We start from the raw sequence: 18,309 nt of genomic DNA, 5'->3' as shown, positions 1-18,309 counted from the left end.
GTTTGTAGGGTAGATGCACAACAACTGAGTTTGCAGGGTAGATGCACAACATTTGAGTTTGTAGGGTAGATGCACAACAACTGAGTTTGCAGGGTAGATGCACAACAATTGAGTTTGTAGGGTAGATGCACAACAACTGAGTTTGCAGGGTAGATGCACTACAATTGAGTTTGTAGAGTAGATGCACAACAATTGAGTTTGTAGGGTAGATGCTCAACAACTGAGTTTGTAGGGTAGATGCACAACAGCTGAGTTTGTAGGGTAGATGCACAACAGCTGAGTTGGTAGGGTAGATGCACAAGTGTTTATTCTAACAATACCATTGGGTCAGACCGATTACAATGGCAGCGCTACCTCTCCACACAGTGGCAGAGTTGATAGGGCCGTCATTATATATGCACTAGGCTGTGTTATTTTCAGTCTGGAGTCTGTTGAATGTGAAGATTGTAAGTAATTAGGTTTTTGGGTGGATAAGTGGGTATAGTGATGTTAAAATGCAATTATCTGCCAGGACAGCAGGAAATGCTGTTGCTTCCTGATCTTATACAAATCTTGTACTCCAAACACTTTCACGTAATTGGCTGTTAGTTGGATCCCTTTATCCATTTAGATTCCCTCGTGCCTCGTGGTTGGACAACACTATCTGGATCATCACGCAGAAGTCTCAGTCCTACCATAAGACTGATTTCAAGTATTCTGTCGTTATTTCTAAGAATAACAAACAAGTTCTTTCCGCATGTTGCGTGCTTTAGCGGACCTCGGGCAATCAAGTAGGACTAAAGCTGATGCGTGGTGATCTATCAGAGACCTTTACATTAATTAAGCCTTGTTCATTATTTGAAAAATTCTGATATTTGCACCATAATTAGGACTGCATCTTGCAACACCTCTAAGGGCACTGAGTCTGTACTTTGTCGATCCAGGTGTTGTACACCAGCTGCAGAGCACAGAACTGAGAAACCAAGATATCTAAAGGAGGAGACACAGTCAAAGGTATTTCTCACCAATTTTCAGTTTAGATGGACCGCTCCTGTACATGAATATCATCAGCATAGCTAATAGTGATATTCCTGGGACGTTCTGAAATTGATTTCAGTGATGTATGATTAATACACTAAACAAGATGTGGCCAAGTACTCCACCTTAAGAAGTGCCAAGTAGATTGTCTTTAAACTTCACTTCTGTAGCCTTGAAACACCACAGAAGACCTTCTATTACAGAGACAGCCGAGTATCCAGTGTAGGAACCGGCTATCTAAGTTCTTTTCTGTTAACTCATACAAAACAACTTGCCTATTGACAATGTTAAGTACAGCTTTTTAGGTCAATAAATGTGGTGTACGTCTGACGTCTGTCCACATGAACTATCAGGAAAGTAGTGATGCAGTTGTGTACACTTTTGCCACGTGTGAAATCACTGATAAATATTGAGTGACATAAGTTCTTTGATTCTGTATAGTGGCCTGTTGAGCAACATCCTCTCAAAAATTTTGGATATGCAACTCGTCAGGGAGATAGGGCAACATTCATCAAGTGGATTGCGATTAGGTATTGGTACAATCATGCTGTTGATCCACGAGGTGGGTAAATGACCAGTGGCACAACAACTATTACGCATCAAGAACAAACTCCATCAATGGCACATCACATTCCCCATGTTGCGTGCTTTGCAAGAATTGGTAAGATCTTCTCTTTCTTCGGATTTGTCGTACAGAACGTCCCTAGTCTTAGATGACAGCATGTTATAGCTAGAAGTATATAGAGCCCTTTCAGTGATTAATTCGTTCGCTTTTTCCAGTGGGTTGGGATGAAACACTTGCTTGCATTTCTTTCCAATGATTCCGTCAATACCTTTCCAGGTCTGGCTTACAGAAGTGTGTTGATTTAGTCCACTAACAAAACTGTTCCTAGTTATTTTGTCTAGGATCACCACAACTTGTTTCTCTATTAATCCGTGTAATGTAATGGCTTACTGCATATCCCTTCTTGTTAATCATACTTTCAACTGAACATTAAAAAGTCACTATACTAATGGTGTTTCTAAAGCCTTCAAACAGAGACTTTCCTTACTAGCAATATGCTTAAACTGATATTCAATGAAGACAATCTGTTTCTTCAGGATTTCCACAGCATGATAAAGGTACCAACGCAAATTAACATGCCGTTGTCAAAACGAGTGAGTTCACTGTCTTCAGAAAGAGTAAGTTCTAAGAGTTCTACAGTATCTCGTGCACTAGATGCTACAGTACCCAGCGGCCGCTGACCCAATATCCGCTCTGCACCACCAACATAACACGGGTTTTATTCTGTTGGGGTCTGGCGGCTCTTAATCACACTGCAATACTCCTGGGCGTCCGGAGCCCACATTCCTTTGACTGTGAGTCTGGGTAATCTGTTCTTAAGCGCTGGCCTGACGGTAAGGCATTAACTATGCTCTCCAGACTGTAACGGTAGCAGAATGAGCGGTGAACTGTGACGGTAATGCATTAACTAAGGTCTGGACTATGACGGTAGTGCATCAATTATGATCTGGATTGTGACGGTAATGCATTAACTAAGATCTGGACTATGACGGCAATGCATTGATCAAGGTCTGGATTGTGACGGTAATGCATTATTTGATAAACTGTTACAGCAGCACATTACCCAAACACAAGTTCTCTTCCATATCTTATATAATGTTATAACGTCTTAGGTTGTGGCTGATCACGTATCCTCTTCAACAGAGAGGGCTGCAGGCAGCAGTTGCTGTTCTCGACATTATTTCTTCGGACAAATTTGTTCCAGATCGATGTGGGTGGAAAGTCCTTTTTAAACCCGTCCTACTTCGCTAGGACACTGGTCGCTTTTAAGTAATATGGGGAAATGTAATCCCTACCATGACTCAAAATAAAGTCTCACAGATGTGCAATAAGTATATCTACTGTCTACCCTTCAATTCTTTTATTACATCATCTTGATTATCAGAGAAAAAATCCATTAAAACCTATAGGCAGGACTTAGTTAAATAATATCAAAGTTTTTCTTTATACTGAAAGCATTCTATACTGGGCGATGTGTACATTTATACACTCGTGGACACAGGCGAGACACAATGCCTTCATCCGCACACTGTCTACATAAGTTGTTAACGGAAAGGAAAACTTGGATAACTGATTAACACAGTGAACTGAGGCATTGGTGAGCACGGCTTGCCACACCCCAACCAAAGTTCAACACCCCCACAACAGCTCTCAACGGTCTGCCACACCCACCACAGCTCTCAGTGGCCTGCCCACACCGCACCACAATTCAACAAACAGCCACCCTGCCGGACTTACTGCATCTCAAATGCCAGCCAAAGTTCCTGGAACAAAAAAACAGCTAAACAAAACACCAAAATGCGACCACCCCCAAACAATCTCTCAGCATTCTTATCATAATAGACTCAAATTCACTCTTCAGTAAGTAGTACTGAACATGATGAGGCGAAATACACATTGGCAAAAGATAAACCATAGGATTTACGAGATAAACATTCCTGTATTTCTGCCACCTTGACCATGTAGATATACCTCAATCACCTGCTTATCCAAAGTGTGGAAATATCCAGCCCCACCTCTTTTATGATTAGTTAACTAGTTACAATCATGACCTCCGCGTTCCGTAACATCTGTGCATCTTCGGCAGAATGGCTGCCTAAATTCAGTACACCTTAATCTATCTATTTATCTATTCATCATCATTACCACAATGCATTACTCCACCGCTCGCCTGAAACTATGGAAAAGTTATTTAAATACAATTAATAAACGACAGAATATCGAGTGTTGTTACACGTAGTAAGTCAGACAAGAGTCTCTGTGTAAAGTATAATGACCCTGGCAGCTCAAGGATGGGCCGCTGCCACGTCTGCTTCTTCCCTCACTCCTCTTAAGCTTTGGAACTCTTTACTCCTTCTCATGTCTTTCCTAACAGCAACGAACAGACCTTCTTCCAAAGGCAATATTTCCACTTCGATATAATTTTTCGGTTATCATTCCCCTTCTATCGTTAATTCTCTGACGTTTTAGCACCACTTCTATCTTCCGTAAAAGGCTTTGAATTTCCTTGAACATGCGCGCGTTCATTAATGTTATCTTTAAATCCAATCGTCATATATCACATGGGACGTTATTGCTCCTAGGTCAGATACAGTCATACCTAAAACAGTCTGAATTGCGTAAACATTTTGGAGCCAGTTAAAACACAATGATTTCACTAAATAATTTTTCGTAACTCTAACCAGAAAGTTGTTGTCGCATCAATCAAGCTTTTCAGGATATCTTTAGCATACGATAAATCCCTCCTCTGATCCTGCATATTCAAACACTTCTATACTTGACATAATCATGGAAAACATATAATAATACTTTGAGTTACCGATAGATATCCAGTAAATACGATGCAAATGATCAGATCTTAATTGAAAATATTCTTCAATTGACAGCTTATTTAAAAGTCATGAATGCGACCAAACGATATTTTAACAATGGATTTGTATTCAGCATCTAAATTCTATCTTATAATGAGGTTTTGAAGGAAATCTATTTTTCTGAGAAAAATACCAAAAATTGCAGGTAATAAATAGTCCAGGGTATTTTTCAGCTCGAAAAACTTTTTATTTCAAAATAGAAACATAACATATTCAAACACTTCTATACTTGTAATAATCATGGAAAATATATAATAATACTCTGAATTACCGACAGATACCCAGTAAATACGATGCAAATGATCAGAGCTTACTTTAAAATGTTCTTAATTGACAGCTTATTTGAAGGTCATAAAGACGACTAAACGATATTTCAAGCCCATATTTGTATTCAGCATCTAAATCTTATGTTATAATGAGGTTTTCATGGAAATCTATTTTTCTGAGAAAAATACCAAAAATTGCAGGTAATAGTCCAGGGTATTTTTCTGCTCAAAATACTTTTTATTTCAAAATAGAAACATGATATATCAAAACACTTCTATACTTGAAATAATCATGGCAAATATATAATAATACACTGAGATACTAATAGATACCCAGTAAATACGATGCAAATGATCAGATCTTAATTGAAAATATTCTTCATTTGACAGCTTATTCAAAAGTCATGAATGCGACCAAACGATATTTTAACAATGGATTTGCATTCAGCATCTAAATTTTATCTTATAATGAGGTTTTGAAGGAAATCTATTTTTCTGAGTAAAATACCAAAAACTGCAGGTAATAGTTCAGTGTATCTTTCAGCTCAAAATTTATTTTATTTCAAAACAGAAACATAACATAGTCAAACACTTCTATACTTGTAATAATCATGGAAAATATACAATAAAGCCCTCAGTTACCGACAGATGCCCATAAATGCGATGCAAATGATTAGATATTACTTTAAAATTTTGTCTTCATTTAACTGTTTATTGAAAAATTATAAAGACGAACCAAACTACATTGTAATCCCAGATCTGTATTCATCATCTAAATCTTATCTTATAATGAGTCAAATATAATATGACGGTAATATTGCAAGAAAAACTGCCACGTATTCCATTTCACAATATGGACGCTTCATGCAAGATGCAGCCAACTCACTGCGTGCGTTCTTGTACAATCAGGCTCCCACCTTGTCACGTGATACTAAGTTTTGTTGTACCATACAGAGGAAGGCGTGTGGCGGCATGCAGACACGAGCGGACAATCAATCCATTACACAACAACACACTACTGAGCCAGCCAAAGTCGCCGCCTGACGGCAAAGAAAACGAAGACGTTTTCCCTAAAGCTAGCCTCTCTCTCTCTCTCTCTCTCTCTCTCTCTCTCTCTCTCTCTCTCTCTCTCTCTCTCTCTCTCTCTCTCTCTCTCTCTCTCTCATATCCCTTCTGCCTTCTGATGTTTCGGGTCTCTTTTCCAGACCGTTACATTTCATAAGCATAAACGTAAACATTTCCGCAGAACATCCACGACAAGGTCCACCAAAGATAAATAAAATTCCGAAATTAAGTTCACAGAATACAAAGACTCATCCAAAGTCTACCCGCTTACCCCTACAACAGTGAAGGCCAACTGAGGCAATCTTAATCGGGCTGCAAAAATTTTGTATAAATAGCTACTCACACTTGTACAATCACAGCACAGCTGTATAGCTTAGTGAGCAAGATACTTAACATTTAACCTCCACATAATATGCCTTAGTTCGATAATGACAGTAAATGTCCTCTATATTTACCATTCCTGCTTACAATGTCGCAAATCAAACTACTTGACTTTTTCTTTTCTTTCTCCTATCAATCTTTCGTCCAATGAATTTCGAAATGATCAATTCGAATCTGTTTCGGTAAGGATAAGGCGAGCGTGAACGTGAGGCACAGTCCCTAACATCAAATTACGGTAGCCCCATTCTATTATTCTTTCCATCGAAATATGATATCAGTACAACAATCATTATGACAAATGACAGGAAATGTCGCTAGCACTCGACATATTGTATACAAAATGACGAAAGCAAGGCTACCAATGTGACGCCAGACCTATTGGGCATTTCTCAAACTCCTTCATCCTCGGTGTCATACAACCTCACACGAAAGAGTGATTAGATGCTCTTCTCATCGTGTGTACCTCCCCAGGTGAGGAGGACAGTGATGCATGTGGTGCAGCAGGAGTTGTTAACCAACCGAATGGAAGCACAATCGTACCATTTTGAACCCTAATTCCTGAATTTCTAATACGTTTAGATCGAACCTCCTGACCATGCTTGAGTTAACAGACTCAGAGGGTAAAATAATACGTGGGGCAGCTACCTCCTCGCCTTCATGGCTCTCTTCGAGGGAGAACCACATGAATTGTTTAACCAAATAACTCAACGCTGCTTTCGGTGACTCGCAGGTCTTGACATTCCCAAAAGATGAGCAGGAGTTCCTCCTCCCCAACTTGCTGAATTTGGCGTGTCCATCTCCTTACAAGGATCCCAGACTATATATCACACAGGATGTGACCAGTTTACGTCAAAGGTAAAATTGATTATTGTGAACTCTTCGAGAGTGCGACACCACGAAGGGGATGTTCCCAGTCCCACCCTCTTAAATGTACCCATGAGCTATATAGTGAGAGAGAGAGAGCCTACGGCTTTGGGGTCATCCTCAACACCTGACGAAGGTGTTCAAAGATCTTTCGGCTGGTGGACGCAACTCGATGGTGACGGCCATAATGACCCTGGCAGCTGACAGGCTTAAAAGCCCAAACAACCAACCATAGCTTGAGGCAACGCTGACAATAGAGGGAAGGAAACAATTATCATATCTGCTTCTGATAAATAGATTACGAGTCAATTCGCGCAACGACTGTAAACACCACTGAAGACAACCACAGTGCCGTGTTGTTTCCATCTGTGCACAAATACATTTAGTTTCTGCAAGGTACTGATGTCACTAAGAGAAAGATAATAAACATCCGAAATATACTTAATCACGCGCACCACTGTGACCTCTTGCAAATTTAATATATATATTCTTTCTTTCATACTATTCGCCATTCCCGCGTTAGCGAGGTAGCGTTTAGAACAGAGGACTGGGCCTTTGAGGGAATATCCTCACCTGGCCCCCTTCTCTGTTCCTTCTTTTGGAAAATTAAAAAAAAAAAAAAATGATGAGAGGGGAGGATTTCCAGCCCCCCGCTCCCTCCCCTTTTAGTCGCCTTCTACGACACGCAGGGAACACGTGGGAAGTATTCTTTCTCCCCTATCCCCAGGGATATAAATACATATATATATATATATATATATATATATATATATATATATATATATATATATATATATGAAATAATCAGACCACGACAGAGCGCAGTCACACTATCTTATCTTATTCGTAAAGATGGATTTGCTCGAGCAGCTAACGTCACACCCGCAATTTAAAAACGTTTCTAATAAACTGGTTGGAGTCAATACAAAGCACAATCCACACAGCTTATACCCTTTAAAACCTTTTTCTTTTTTTTTTCTCCTTCACGTCTGACGTCTCTCGACACGACTTATGCATTATGGCCTGTGTTTTTCTTCTCATGATGTTTACAAAGGGCTGACGTCTTTATCATCTCTATCTTTTTCTCTCCTTGAATGAAGAGAGCGACACAGTCTTCGTCCTTGGTGATGAAGGGGACTGCTTATAAGGTCACTTGAGCACATCCTCAAAGAATCCACGCGAACCAAAAAAAAATGGATGGTGAAAGCTGGTTGAGGCTGACGACTGTTATCTGTTCTTTTCAAATCGTGATCCCCTGGGGGTAGGTGGGCAAGACCCCAAGGTCAGGGTGCCAGGAAGCATGTCATTACCGAGTTAGACCTCCTCCTCCTCCTCCTCTCCTAACAATACAGGGACCGGGGGGACAGTACTGGGCCTCACATACTACGTAGGCTGGCGTGTATTTCTTACAGTGTGAGACAACATAGGCTATTAAGACCAGGTGAAAACAAACCCTACAGGGAATGTCACAACACGTTATTGTTGACAGAGGATAACTAATATCTTGAGTTTGTATCCATTTTCTGCATCTAGCAGGGAAAGCTTACCATATGAAAGACTATGTAATGTATGTAATGAAGCATATGTAATGAGCCACCTTTGTACTAATCTATGGAATATTAACTCACTGGGGTCTGGTCTAAGACCCCTTTGTGAACCCTGTAATCCTTTTGCGCTTCCGCTCACACGATGAGCCTGGTCGCTACAAGAAATTTGCCAGGGGTAACCGGCATAAACCACTCCAATATCCCACCTACTGATCAAGGATTCATGAAACACACATATAATGACAGCACTGACATCAGGGAGGAGTACGACGAGAGCATCAGTATTTAACCCATTACTAACATGACAATAGCGAGCCAGGGAGCATCCGACGAGAGGGCAAACCAACTCCCCTAACATTTTCCACCAGTTCCTAACCGTTTCCCTCGACCATCGATCCTCATCAAGATAGTAATTCAAATACATACCTAACGTTAATATTTATGACTCACTCTGTCCCACTATCAACAACTATTTTCTTTCTTTCTCGCCACAGGCCACCACAGACACGTCCGTTGGAGCTGTGATCAGTCTTAATCGGACCGTCAGGCTCTCCTGTGTGTATAACCCAACTCATATATCATTCTATCGTCCACTGACGTAGATACAGACTATGCTTCCTGTACCGTGTCTGTATCTCCTTACTGAAGACATGGGTCGTGCACCCCGCCTATGTTTCCTTACTTCTATGCTACTTACATCTCAATATCACTTGACCCATCGCGTCTTATGCTTGTATCTCCGCCATGATCACGCAGTTCCCTCACACCCCCCCCAGCTCTGTACCTCGCCCCACGCTCACTCACACAGTCTCATAACTCCAGACACTCGAGTTTGTTCAAGTGCCAGTCATGTCTGCTTCAGGCCACAGCATGTGTGGCGCTGGTAGATAAAGTAATTATACTAACTCACCTTGACAAGCTGACTTGTGAGTACAAGCAACAAGTGGGTCGGAGGCCAGGCGGGGGTAACGCCATCTGCAGCAGGCAAGATAACACGCCATTCATAAGTGGAGGATTTATCGTGGAGTGTGTGTCAACACCTACCATGTTTGTGGCCGAGCGCCCCACACACACACACACACACACACACCGGGCCCGCTGCACCACACCTACTCCCCCGTGTATGTGTGTGTGTGTGTGTGTGTGTGTGTGTGTGTGTGTAGTTACCTATTGGTACTGTACGGGGAAGGAGTTTTACGCTAGAGGGGCCTCACCTCTTGAACATTACAATGATCCAACAGATGTAGTCTAAGCGGACCTTTCCCCTTGCCATTCATTTTGATGAGCACCTGCCCCTAGACACAGCCTGCTGACCACCACCTAAGATGCGACCCACAGCAGTCCACTAACACCCAGGTACCTACTGACCGCTAGGTCAAGAGGGACTAAAGGGAGTGAGGAGACTGCCTCCATCTGACTCGCTTTGCCCAGGAAATGAGCCAGGAACCTCTCGGTTGTGAGAGCCGACAGTACCTGACCACTGCCCGTCCCACAGGTTACCCTGTGTGTGTGTGTGTGTGTGTGTGTGTGTGTGTGTGTGTGTGTGTGTGTGTGTTTATCTTACCTGTCCTGAGGCCGGCCAGGTGGGCTGGCGAGACGGGCCTCACGTGCTTGACGAAGATGGTGTCCAGAGGGTCGAGGGAGGAGAGCGGTGCCGAGGCTGCCCCATGCTCGCCCAGCAGCTCCTGAAACACAGACAACAACAACATTACCTTCCCTTCATAAACAACAACAACATTACCTTCCCTTCATAAAACAACATTACCTTCCCTTTATAAAACAACAACAACATTACCTTCCCTTCATAAAACAACAACAACATTACCTTCCCTTCATAAAACAACAACAACATTACCTTCCCTTTATAAAACAACAACAACATTACCTTCCCTTCATAAAACAACAACAACATTACCTTCCCTTCATAAAACAACAACAACATTACCTTCCCTTTATAAAACAACAACAACATTACCTTCCCTTCATAAAACATCAACAACATTACCTTCCCTTCATAAAACAACAACAACATTACCTTCCCTTCATAAAACAACAACAACATTACCTTCCCTTTATAAAACAACATTACCTTCCCTTTATAAAACATTACCTTCCCTTCATAAAACAACAACAACATTACCTTCCCTTTATAAAACAACATTACCTTCCCTTTATAAAACATTACCTTCCCTTCATAAAACAACAACAACATTACCTTCCCTTTATAAAACAACATTACCTTCCCTTTATAAAACATTACCTTCCCTTCATAAAACAACAACAACATTACCTTCCCTTTATAAAACAACAACAACATTACCTTCCCTTTATAAAACAACAACAACATTACCTTCCCTTTATAAAACAACAACAACATTACCTTTCCTTCATAAAACAACAAAAACAATATATATATATATATATATTGACTCCACACAACAACCTACTTTTCCGACAACGTTACCTATCTTCATACATTACTAACAACAAGAACACATTACGTCCTCTCATACAACAACACATTATCTCGTTTCATCCAACAACAATAGATAAACTCCACGTCAACAAAAATAATACAAATTTCATCTCCATATGTCTCCCTGAACTGTATACACGACACAGTTACAAGCTGCCAGGTACATACAATATATAACAACAAGGGACACAGTACAAACCTAACCTACTGTTATCACAATCACTCCATCATATATACGATCAAGTGACACACACACACACACACACACACACACACACACACACACACACACACACACACACACACCTGGCTTAAGGTGATGTGTGTGTGTGTGTGTGTGTGTGTGTGTGTGTGTGTGTGTGTGTGTGCGCGCGCTACGTAGGCGTATAGACATGGTACAAGGTTAAGAGACGGGGCAACATGACTGTAAAACTCTCTCCCCGTAACTCACAAATGATAATCACACAAGAAAATAAAATACATTAAATCTCTCTCTATCTCTATTCTTTCCCCAGAAGGAAGGAAAGCCATGTTTTTGAGTATATTTTCCTTCACAAGTTTATTCATATTTTTCTTTCACATTCTAAAACTCAGCGCCTCACCCCCTGCCTTTGTCCGGGGTAAAGTGATGTTGATTCTGTCGAGGGCAGAATGAAGATGTATTTGCTGAGGGTGAGTTGAAGATGCGTCTCTTTTGAGGAAGACATAACAGCTTTCACTCTCAAGTGCTGCCATCTCTACTTTTCATAACGTAAGCTACAAAATTCCGTCGATAAATCACTTCCTCGTGGGCCATAGAAGTAACACAAAAGCGATCACATAAGGTTCAGTAATCAACTGAGAAATGTGTCATGAAATGATCATCACACTCCAGGACCAATCACAAGAGCGGAGGTTGTGTGGAGCAGGTGAGCGTCGTACGACAGTGAAGGTCCCGGATGTCCCGTCACTGACCGATGTGACAGACAAGACGGACAACGATCTATGTAAACCCTGTTATGATGGGGTGACGTTGTGGGGAGTTGGGTTGTGGCGAGGGACGGCGGTAACCTAGTGTTGTGTAGGCCGAGGCTGAAGGTAAAGGCGAGGGGTGTGGCACAGAAGAATCAGCGACCCGTGTCGCGCTGTGCTCCATCTTCACTACAACCTCACCGGTGGGCTGACCTACATCCACCAAGCACAAAGGTCACCAGCGAGCTGTATCTGTCTTATCTTACTATATAAGCTGAAGGCAGTGAGGACTATTTTCTTAAGACACGGTGGATGTAAATGACATTTGTGTATTATAATAATAATAATAATAATAATAATAATAATAATAATAATAATTAGTAATAATAATTAGTAATAATAATAATATTATTATTAATATCATTATCACTATTATCATTATCATTATTATCATTACTATTATTATCATTATTGTTATTATCATTAGTATTATCATCATTATCATCATCATCATCAGTACCATTATTATCATTATCATTATTACTATTATCATTATCATTATTATCATCATCAACATTATCATCACTACTACTACTATTATCATTACCACTATCATTATCATTATCATCATATTGTTATCATACGGCTTCCTGAGTTTACTGCAGTCCAAAGGCTTAAAATACACAGAGAAATTACATACAGTATAAACAGACTAGATGAAAAAGGAGTGAAGGTGCACAGAGAGAGAATCTATACTCTTGAGAAATACAGGGGAGGGAGCCTACTTTATTAGTGATGATGATGTGCTCAGTGGGTGGGGTGGCGCAGTGGGCAGTTCTGTAATGATGACACTCAATTCTGCCACCGTGGAGGGCTGGTAGTGCTGCCAAAAGTGACCCAGCTCAAAGGGAATAGTTGAGAGAAACATATTAGAAGAACTGAGTATCTGCTTTTACAAACGAGACTGTTCGTCATAAACATCGGTCTTGACCTAGTGCAAACTACAACCACAACTATTCATCCTCACTTGTTGCTTAAAATGCCCTGAGACCAGAGTGTAACATGCTTGTCAGATCTGCCAGCGTTACTCATAACGTAAAAAGATTCGAGTCAAACTGCTGTGGTGGATTCCCCCAACACACACACACACACACACAGGTCTCCGAGAACATGATGCAGTTGATGCCGTCGCCAAATTTGCACTACACAAGTTACTATTTCAGTAACACGTCACTTTGGACACTGGATTGTTGGGTATCCTTAGACCGAAGTGTTCGCAGCAGCTGACGTATATAGACTATGAGGGAAAAGCATACACCGTCACCATCCAAGGAAGCTAACCCCCTTCACAAAGACCTCCTTAACAGAGTAATTCGCCAAATACATGACGCACAGAAAACCTACAGTACTTCCCTACGAAACCACAAGAAGTGAAACAGTCCATCATCATCTAGTGGTATGGTGAACTGAAAGAGCCGAGCACTCTCAACAAGCAAGACCCCTACTTGTTTCCCTTCGTCAAGAACTCCTCCAATGAAGCAACAGCTGAGCTTAACAAACGACCACTTCGCCACCCTGTCACCAGAGACTTTCTCCACCTTGACAACACCTGCCTCCTAGCCCAACTTCCAGCCCCATCGACCTGAGTCACTACAAGTATCTTATGTCACAAGAGGGCTACGTAGCCTCGAGGTAACACGCTCCCTCACAACCACTGACATAACAGCAAAAGTTATAGGGGAGATCTATCCAAAACCCTCTGCCGCCACTGAATGAGAGACTTCATTCGTCTCCCCTGTACCGACATCAGAACCCCACAATCTCTCAGTGAATTACTACCCAATGCCATCATCCGACTGCAAGTTTCATCGACCCATAACAAATGATTGCAATATAGACCTCATCTACCGCCCACTGTCTCGTCAGTTTCCTACACTTTATCACCCCCAAGAGAGAGAGGCAAGACCTCCATGGGTCTCACCTTCACTGACTTCACCAAAGCTTCTCGCCTAATCTACCATAAACGCAATCATCAATAATGCCATCAACACTGAGGTACTGAGGTCCCATTCGATGGCTGGCAGACTTCCTCAGCGAGCGTCTGAAGGTTCTAAGATTCCAGCGGTGATCATATCCACCTTCAGTCCCTCACCTGCGGGGTCCAACAGGTCATGGAAATAAGACCCTTGTGCTTCCTCATCCTCAAAAACGAAGCCTTAATGTGCGCAACCACCTCGATGGAGGTACAGCAAGTACAGTCCGTCGATGACAACTGACAACTCTACCAACCAGAGAATCCTCTCCAACACTCATTATAACCTCCAGTGCCGGACTGTCGCCAACCACGTCACCATCAACCGAACCACGACCGTAGATAAGCACGTCAGCCACGCCTCCGATCATGCCCGACTCCCTACTGTCTCTCTCTAGGCCCCCCCAGCCCTCCTCTAGGCTTTCCAGTCTACCAAGCTTCTCGACGTCACTCTAATTCAACAACCCATCCTCTTTCCATTCTCCGACGACTCGCTTAACCTTCGTCAGCCTGCGCTTAAACTTCGTAAGCCTGCGCTTAAACTTCGTCAGCCTGCGCTTAAACTTCGTAAGCCTGCGCTTAAACTTCGTAAGCCTGCGCTTAAACTTCGTAAGCCTGCGCTTAAACTTCGTCAGCCTGCGCTTAAATTCAAAAACTATCCACACAACGTTCATACTTCCCAAACCTTCACCTCTACCTTCCCCACTTGACCAGAGAACAGAAGATATTTAAAAAGGTGTAGAAAAAGGCATGCAAGATCATCATCCTTAGTCCATCTCACAGTGCCTATCAAGAGAGACGCTAAAGAAAAGGATCATTCCTGGCTCTTCGCTATAACCATCGTCCGGCCCTCGAGAAGCTCCTTGTGCCACCTCGCCGTCGTCACCTTCAGGTATCGCTGATCTGTGCAGTCAACCCCGTAAAATTCATTGTGCGCCCCACGCGCATCCCGTGAGCAAGTAGCGTTAAAAGGATTACAAAGGTCCCAAAGGGTCTTACACCGACCCCTGTGGGCTGATAAATAGGTTGTTACAAAGTTGTTTCATTACATACGTTACGTAGTTTCCTAACTTTTACCAACTATATGCAAACAGTGGACACACTCTTGAAAATTTCAAGTATCTTGTCACAAAGACGTTGTAACATATCTTACAGGGTATGTTTAGACCTATCCCTAAAAACCTGTATTTTTCCTTTTACATTCTAAGATGCATTTTTTTTTTCATTCTAAGACATAGTGTTCTAGTTTTGTGTCTAAATCACAAGCTTTCTAACTGCAGTTTTGAGGCTTCTAATTGACAACCCAATGCTGTTTTCAACACCACCTTTACTAAGTGCAAGTTTGGCTAACTGCTACAAGAACAACTCCATTCCACCATCTGTGGAATAATCATCTTTCACATCCTCTCCCTCATTACAGTTCCAATGTCTTTACTACTCTAATTTTCTCTGTGTATATTTAGTCATTATCATTATTTCTATCATCATCATTATCATTATATTATCATTATCATTATTATTACTATTATTATTATTATTATTATTATTATTATTATTATTATTATTATCATTATCATTATCATTATTATCATTATTATCATTATCATTATCATTATTAACATTTCATCTACAAATAAGCTTACACTACAACAGGGTCAAGCTCTAACAACACCACCAAGCTTCAGACACAACACAGCTTAGTTTTATCGACAGCAACGTACAAGACATAGCAGACCACCTCACACCGTCACCCTTAACGTAAACCACAACCATACCATTAAAACCCCAGCGTTTATGTATGGCACAAAGTAATTTCAGTCCATTTACATTTGTTTACACAAATATATGTTTGTTTACGTGTGTGTGTGTGTGTGTGTGTGTGTGTGTGTGTGTGTGTGTGTGTATTTCCCAAGCCTCCAGTAGTCGAAACCTTCGCGTCATGTCTACGGGTGAGAGAAAGAAGGCCTGGCAGTCCCGCTCCAGGCGACTCTGGCCAACACAACAATGACTTGTTCCTCCCACACTAATTCATTATCACGCTTAGGTACGCCAGCCACACTCCCACACTTACTGGCGACATGTTTTAGGACAGAGCTTTAGTTACTGAAAGGCCTGAAATAATTTGATGATAAGTAGCGTTGAAATTACTTAAGATTCACCATCTTTACCTAAGATTCACCAGAAGTACCTAAGATTCAACAGAAGTACCTAAGACTCACCATATTTACTTAAGACTCACTATAATTACCTTAGATTCACCATAAGTACCTAATATTCACTATAAGTATCTAAGATTCACCATATGTATCTAAAATTCGCCATCTTTACCTAAACTTCAACATAATCACCTAAGATTCATAATATTTACCTAAGATTCACCATCTTTACCTAAACTTCTCCATAATCACCTAAGATTCACCATAACCTAAAATTCGACATACCTAAGAGTAACTAAAATTTACTTACGATTCAACATATATACCCAAGATTCACCAATGTCTACCCAAGATTCACCATATCTACCAAATATTCACGAATGACTTTAAATCAGGGTCAGATTTTCGAGTAAAAATGACATAACATAATCAACTTTCCATCCCACACTGTGAAAATACATCAAAATTTGTTTCAAATTACATCAGTAACTTCAGTAAAGACACTCCATCACCAGTGAGACAAGATGACATACTGTGTTTTACGTCTCGTCATCACCATAACCTGTACAACACCTCACCCATCACCAACACCTCACCCATCACCAACACCTCACCCTTCACCAACAGATGAAGAACAAAATGTACGATTACGACTCAATTCGTAATACAGGAGTCACGCAGCGATGCCTTAAATTACCTAAAGTGGTCATCTTTTGATCTGCATCAGCTCGAGAGAGAGAGAGAGAGAGAGAGAGAGAGAGAGAGAGAGAGAGAGAGAGAGAGAGAGAGAGAGAGAGAGAGAGAGAGAGCCAGGCGGATGGCGGGGGCAGCAACCACTGGCTGACGACTGGAAAGAAAATTATTTACCTCGAGCCACCACGGAAATCACCATGACACTGCCATCTGGTGAGCACCAGCGGAGAGCCCCTCTCTCCCTCTCCCCGCCAGCTGCGCCTCCGTCGAGGCCTCGTATGGCATATGTAAACATGGCGACGTGATGCAACACAACTCCCGCTCCTGCTGGTGGAGGTGCGGTGGTGGTGGTGGTGGCGGTTTTCACAACACCGAAGTTATGCTAGTGGAAGCATGTGTACAACTTGCGTAGACTCAGAGGTCACTACTGCTGCCCCCAGCCCTCCTCTCTCCTCTCTTGGACTTCACTACCCAGCAACGACCCCATCCACCCCCTCCCCAGTTCGTCTCTCTCTCTCTCTCTCTCTCTCTCTCTCTCTCTCTCTCTCTCTCTCTCTCTCTCTCTCTCTCTCTCTCTCTCTCGGGCTTCCCTACCCCAGCTCCTCTCTCCTCTCTTGGTCTTCACTACCCCAGCGGTGACCCCCAGGAGTGACCCCCTCTCCACCAAAAGCTCCACAACCTTCCCTAAGCCCTCACTACCCCAGCACTGAACCCTCTCCCACCATGTCCCTTCACCACACTGGCATCATCAACCTCCCCAACATGTTAGTTAACCCAGCACTAGGGCCCCACTGCTCGCCTCGGTGTGTGCACTTAACATCAGCTCTCGCTGGGCGGCCGATACTGTGTGTGGCTCCCGTGCTAGACAACATCCACAGGACATTCACCCACCCGCCTGATTGACTTGCTATGAGGGTCTGGAGAAACTCGGACCCTTGCCTACTCCATGCACCACAGGCTGAACGCTGTATACCACGTGATCCGTCCTACCCCATCTTCAACGAGATAAACTGATACCTTCCTCAGGGCACAAACGGCCAGAGACTGCAAGAAAACAGCCAATAACATAGAAAATGGATATATTAGTCGTCTACGGCCCAGGCAACCCCACATCCACTTGGCCAACAGCAGACGTCTGACATGTTATAAGGAGACACAGGACCCAACTAACAAAAGATCTTTAAAAGAGAAATATCCACCAGATCTGTTGGGTTGTAGTTGTTACGTTAAGCCTACCAGCTGCAGCTACAAACAATCTGAATAACTGAAAACAACGGAGGAGCTTGGTCCCAGAACCAGCTATGGGAGGTGGCAACGAGGTCTCTAAAGCTTACCGTACGTGAATCTGAGGTTTAGTTTTGAAACCTTGGTTTCTTCCGCCGTAACTGGAGGGTTCGCTCCTCTGAGTAACTAGGCTGTTTGTGAC

At 42.2% G+C, this 18,309-nt stretch overlaps 1 protein-coding gene across 6 annotated transcripts in view; it reads right to left on the bottom strand.

Annotated features, from left to right (window-relative positions):
• The window catches only part of LOC139766419 (rho GTPase-activating protein 21-A-like), an 842,055-nt gene that overhangs the window by 279,061 nt on the left and 544,685 nt on the right, over positions 1-18,309 (bottom strand). For all 6 annotated transcript variants that reach the window (XM_071695368.1, XM_071695121.1, XM_071695281.1 and 3 more), the window contains one exon: positions 10,140-10,260. Coding sequence is in view for 4 of the 6 variants with exons in the window: in XM_071695121.1 (XP_071551222.1) it covers positions 10,140-10,260 (121 nt within the window). In the remaining 2 variants the exon portion in view is untranslated. The remainder of the gene's footprint in view (positions 1-10,139; positions 10,261-18,309) is intronic.

The sequence above is a fragment of the Panulirus ornatus genome, chromosome 1, assembly GCF_036320965.1.
Source record: "Panulirus ornatus isolate Po-2019 chromosome 1, ASM3632096v1, whole genome shotgun sequence".
In the NCBI taxonomy this organism is placed as follows: domain Eukaryota; kingdom Metazoa; phylum Arthropoda; class Malacostraca; order Decapoda; family Palinuridae; genus Panulirus; species Panulirus ornatus.
The sequence above is the reverse complement of the archived record's forward strand: the minus strand, read 5'-3'. Positions and strand labels throughout refer to the sequence as shown.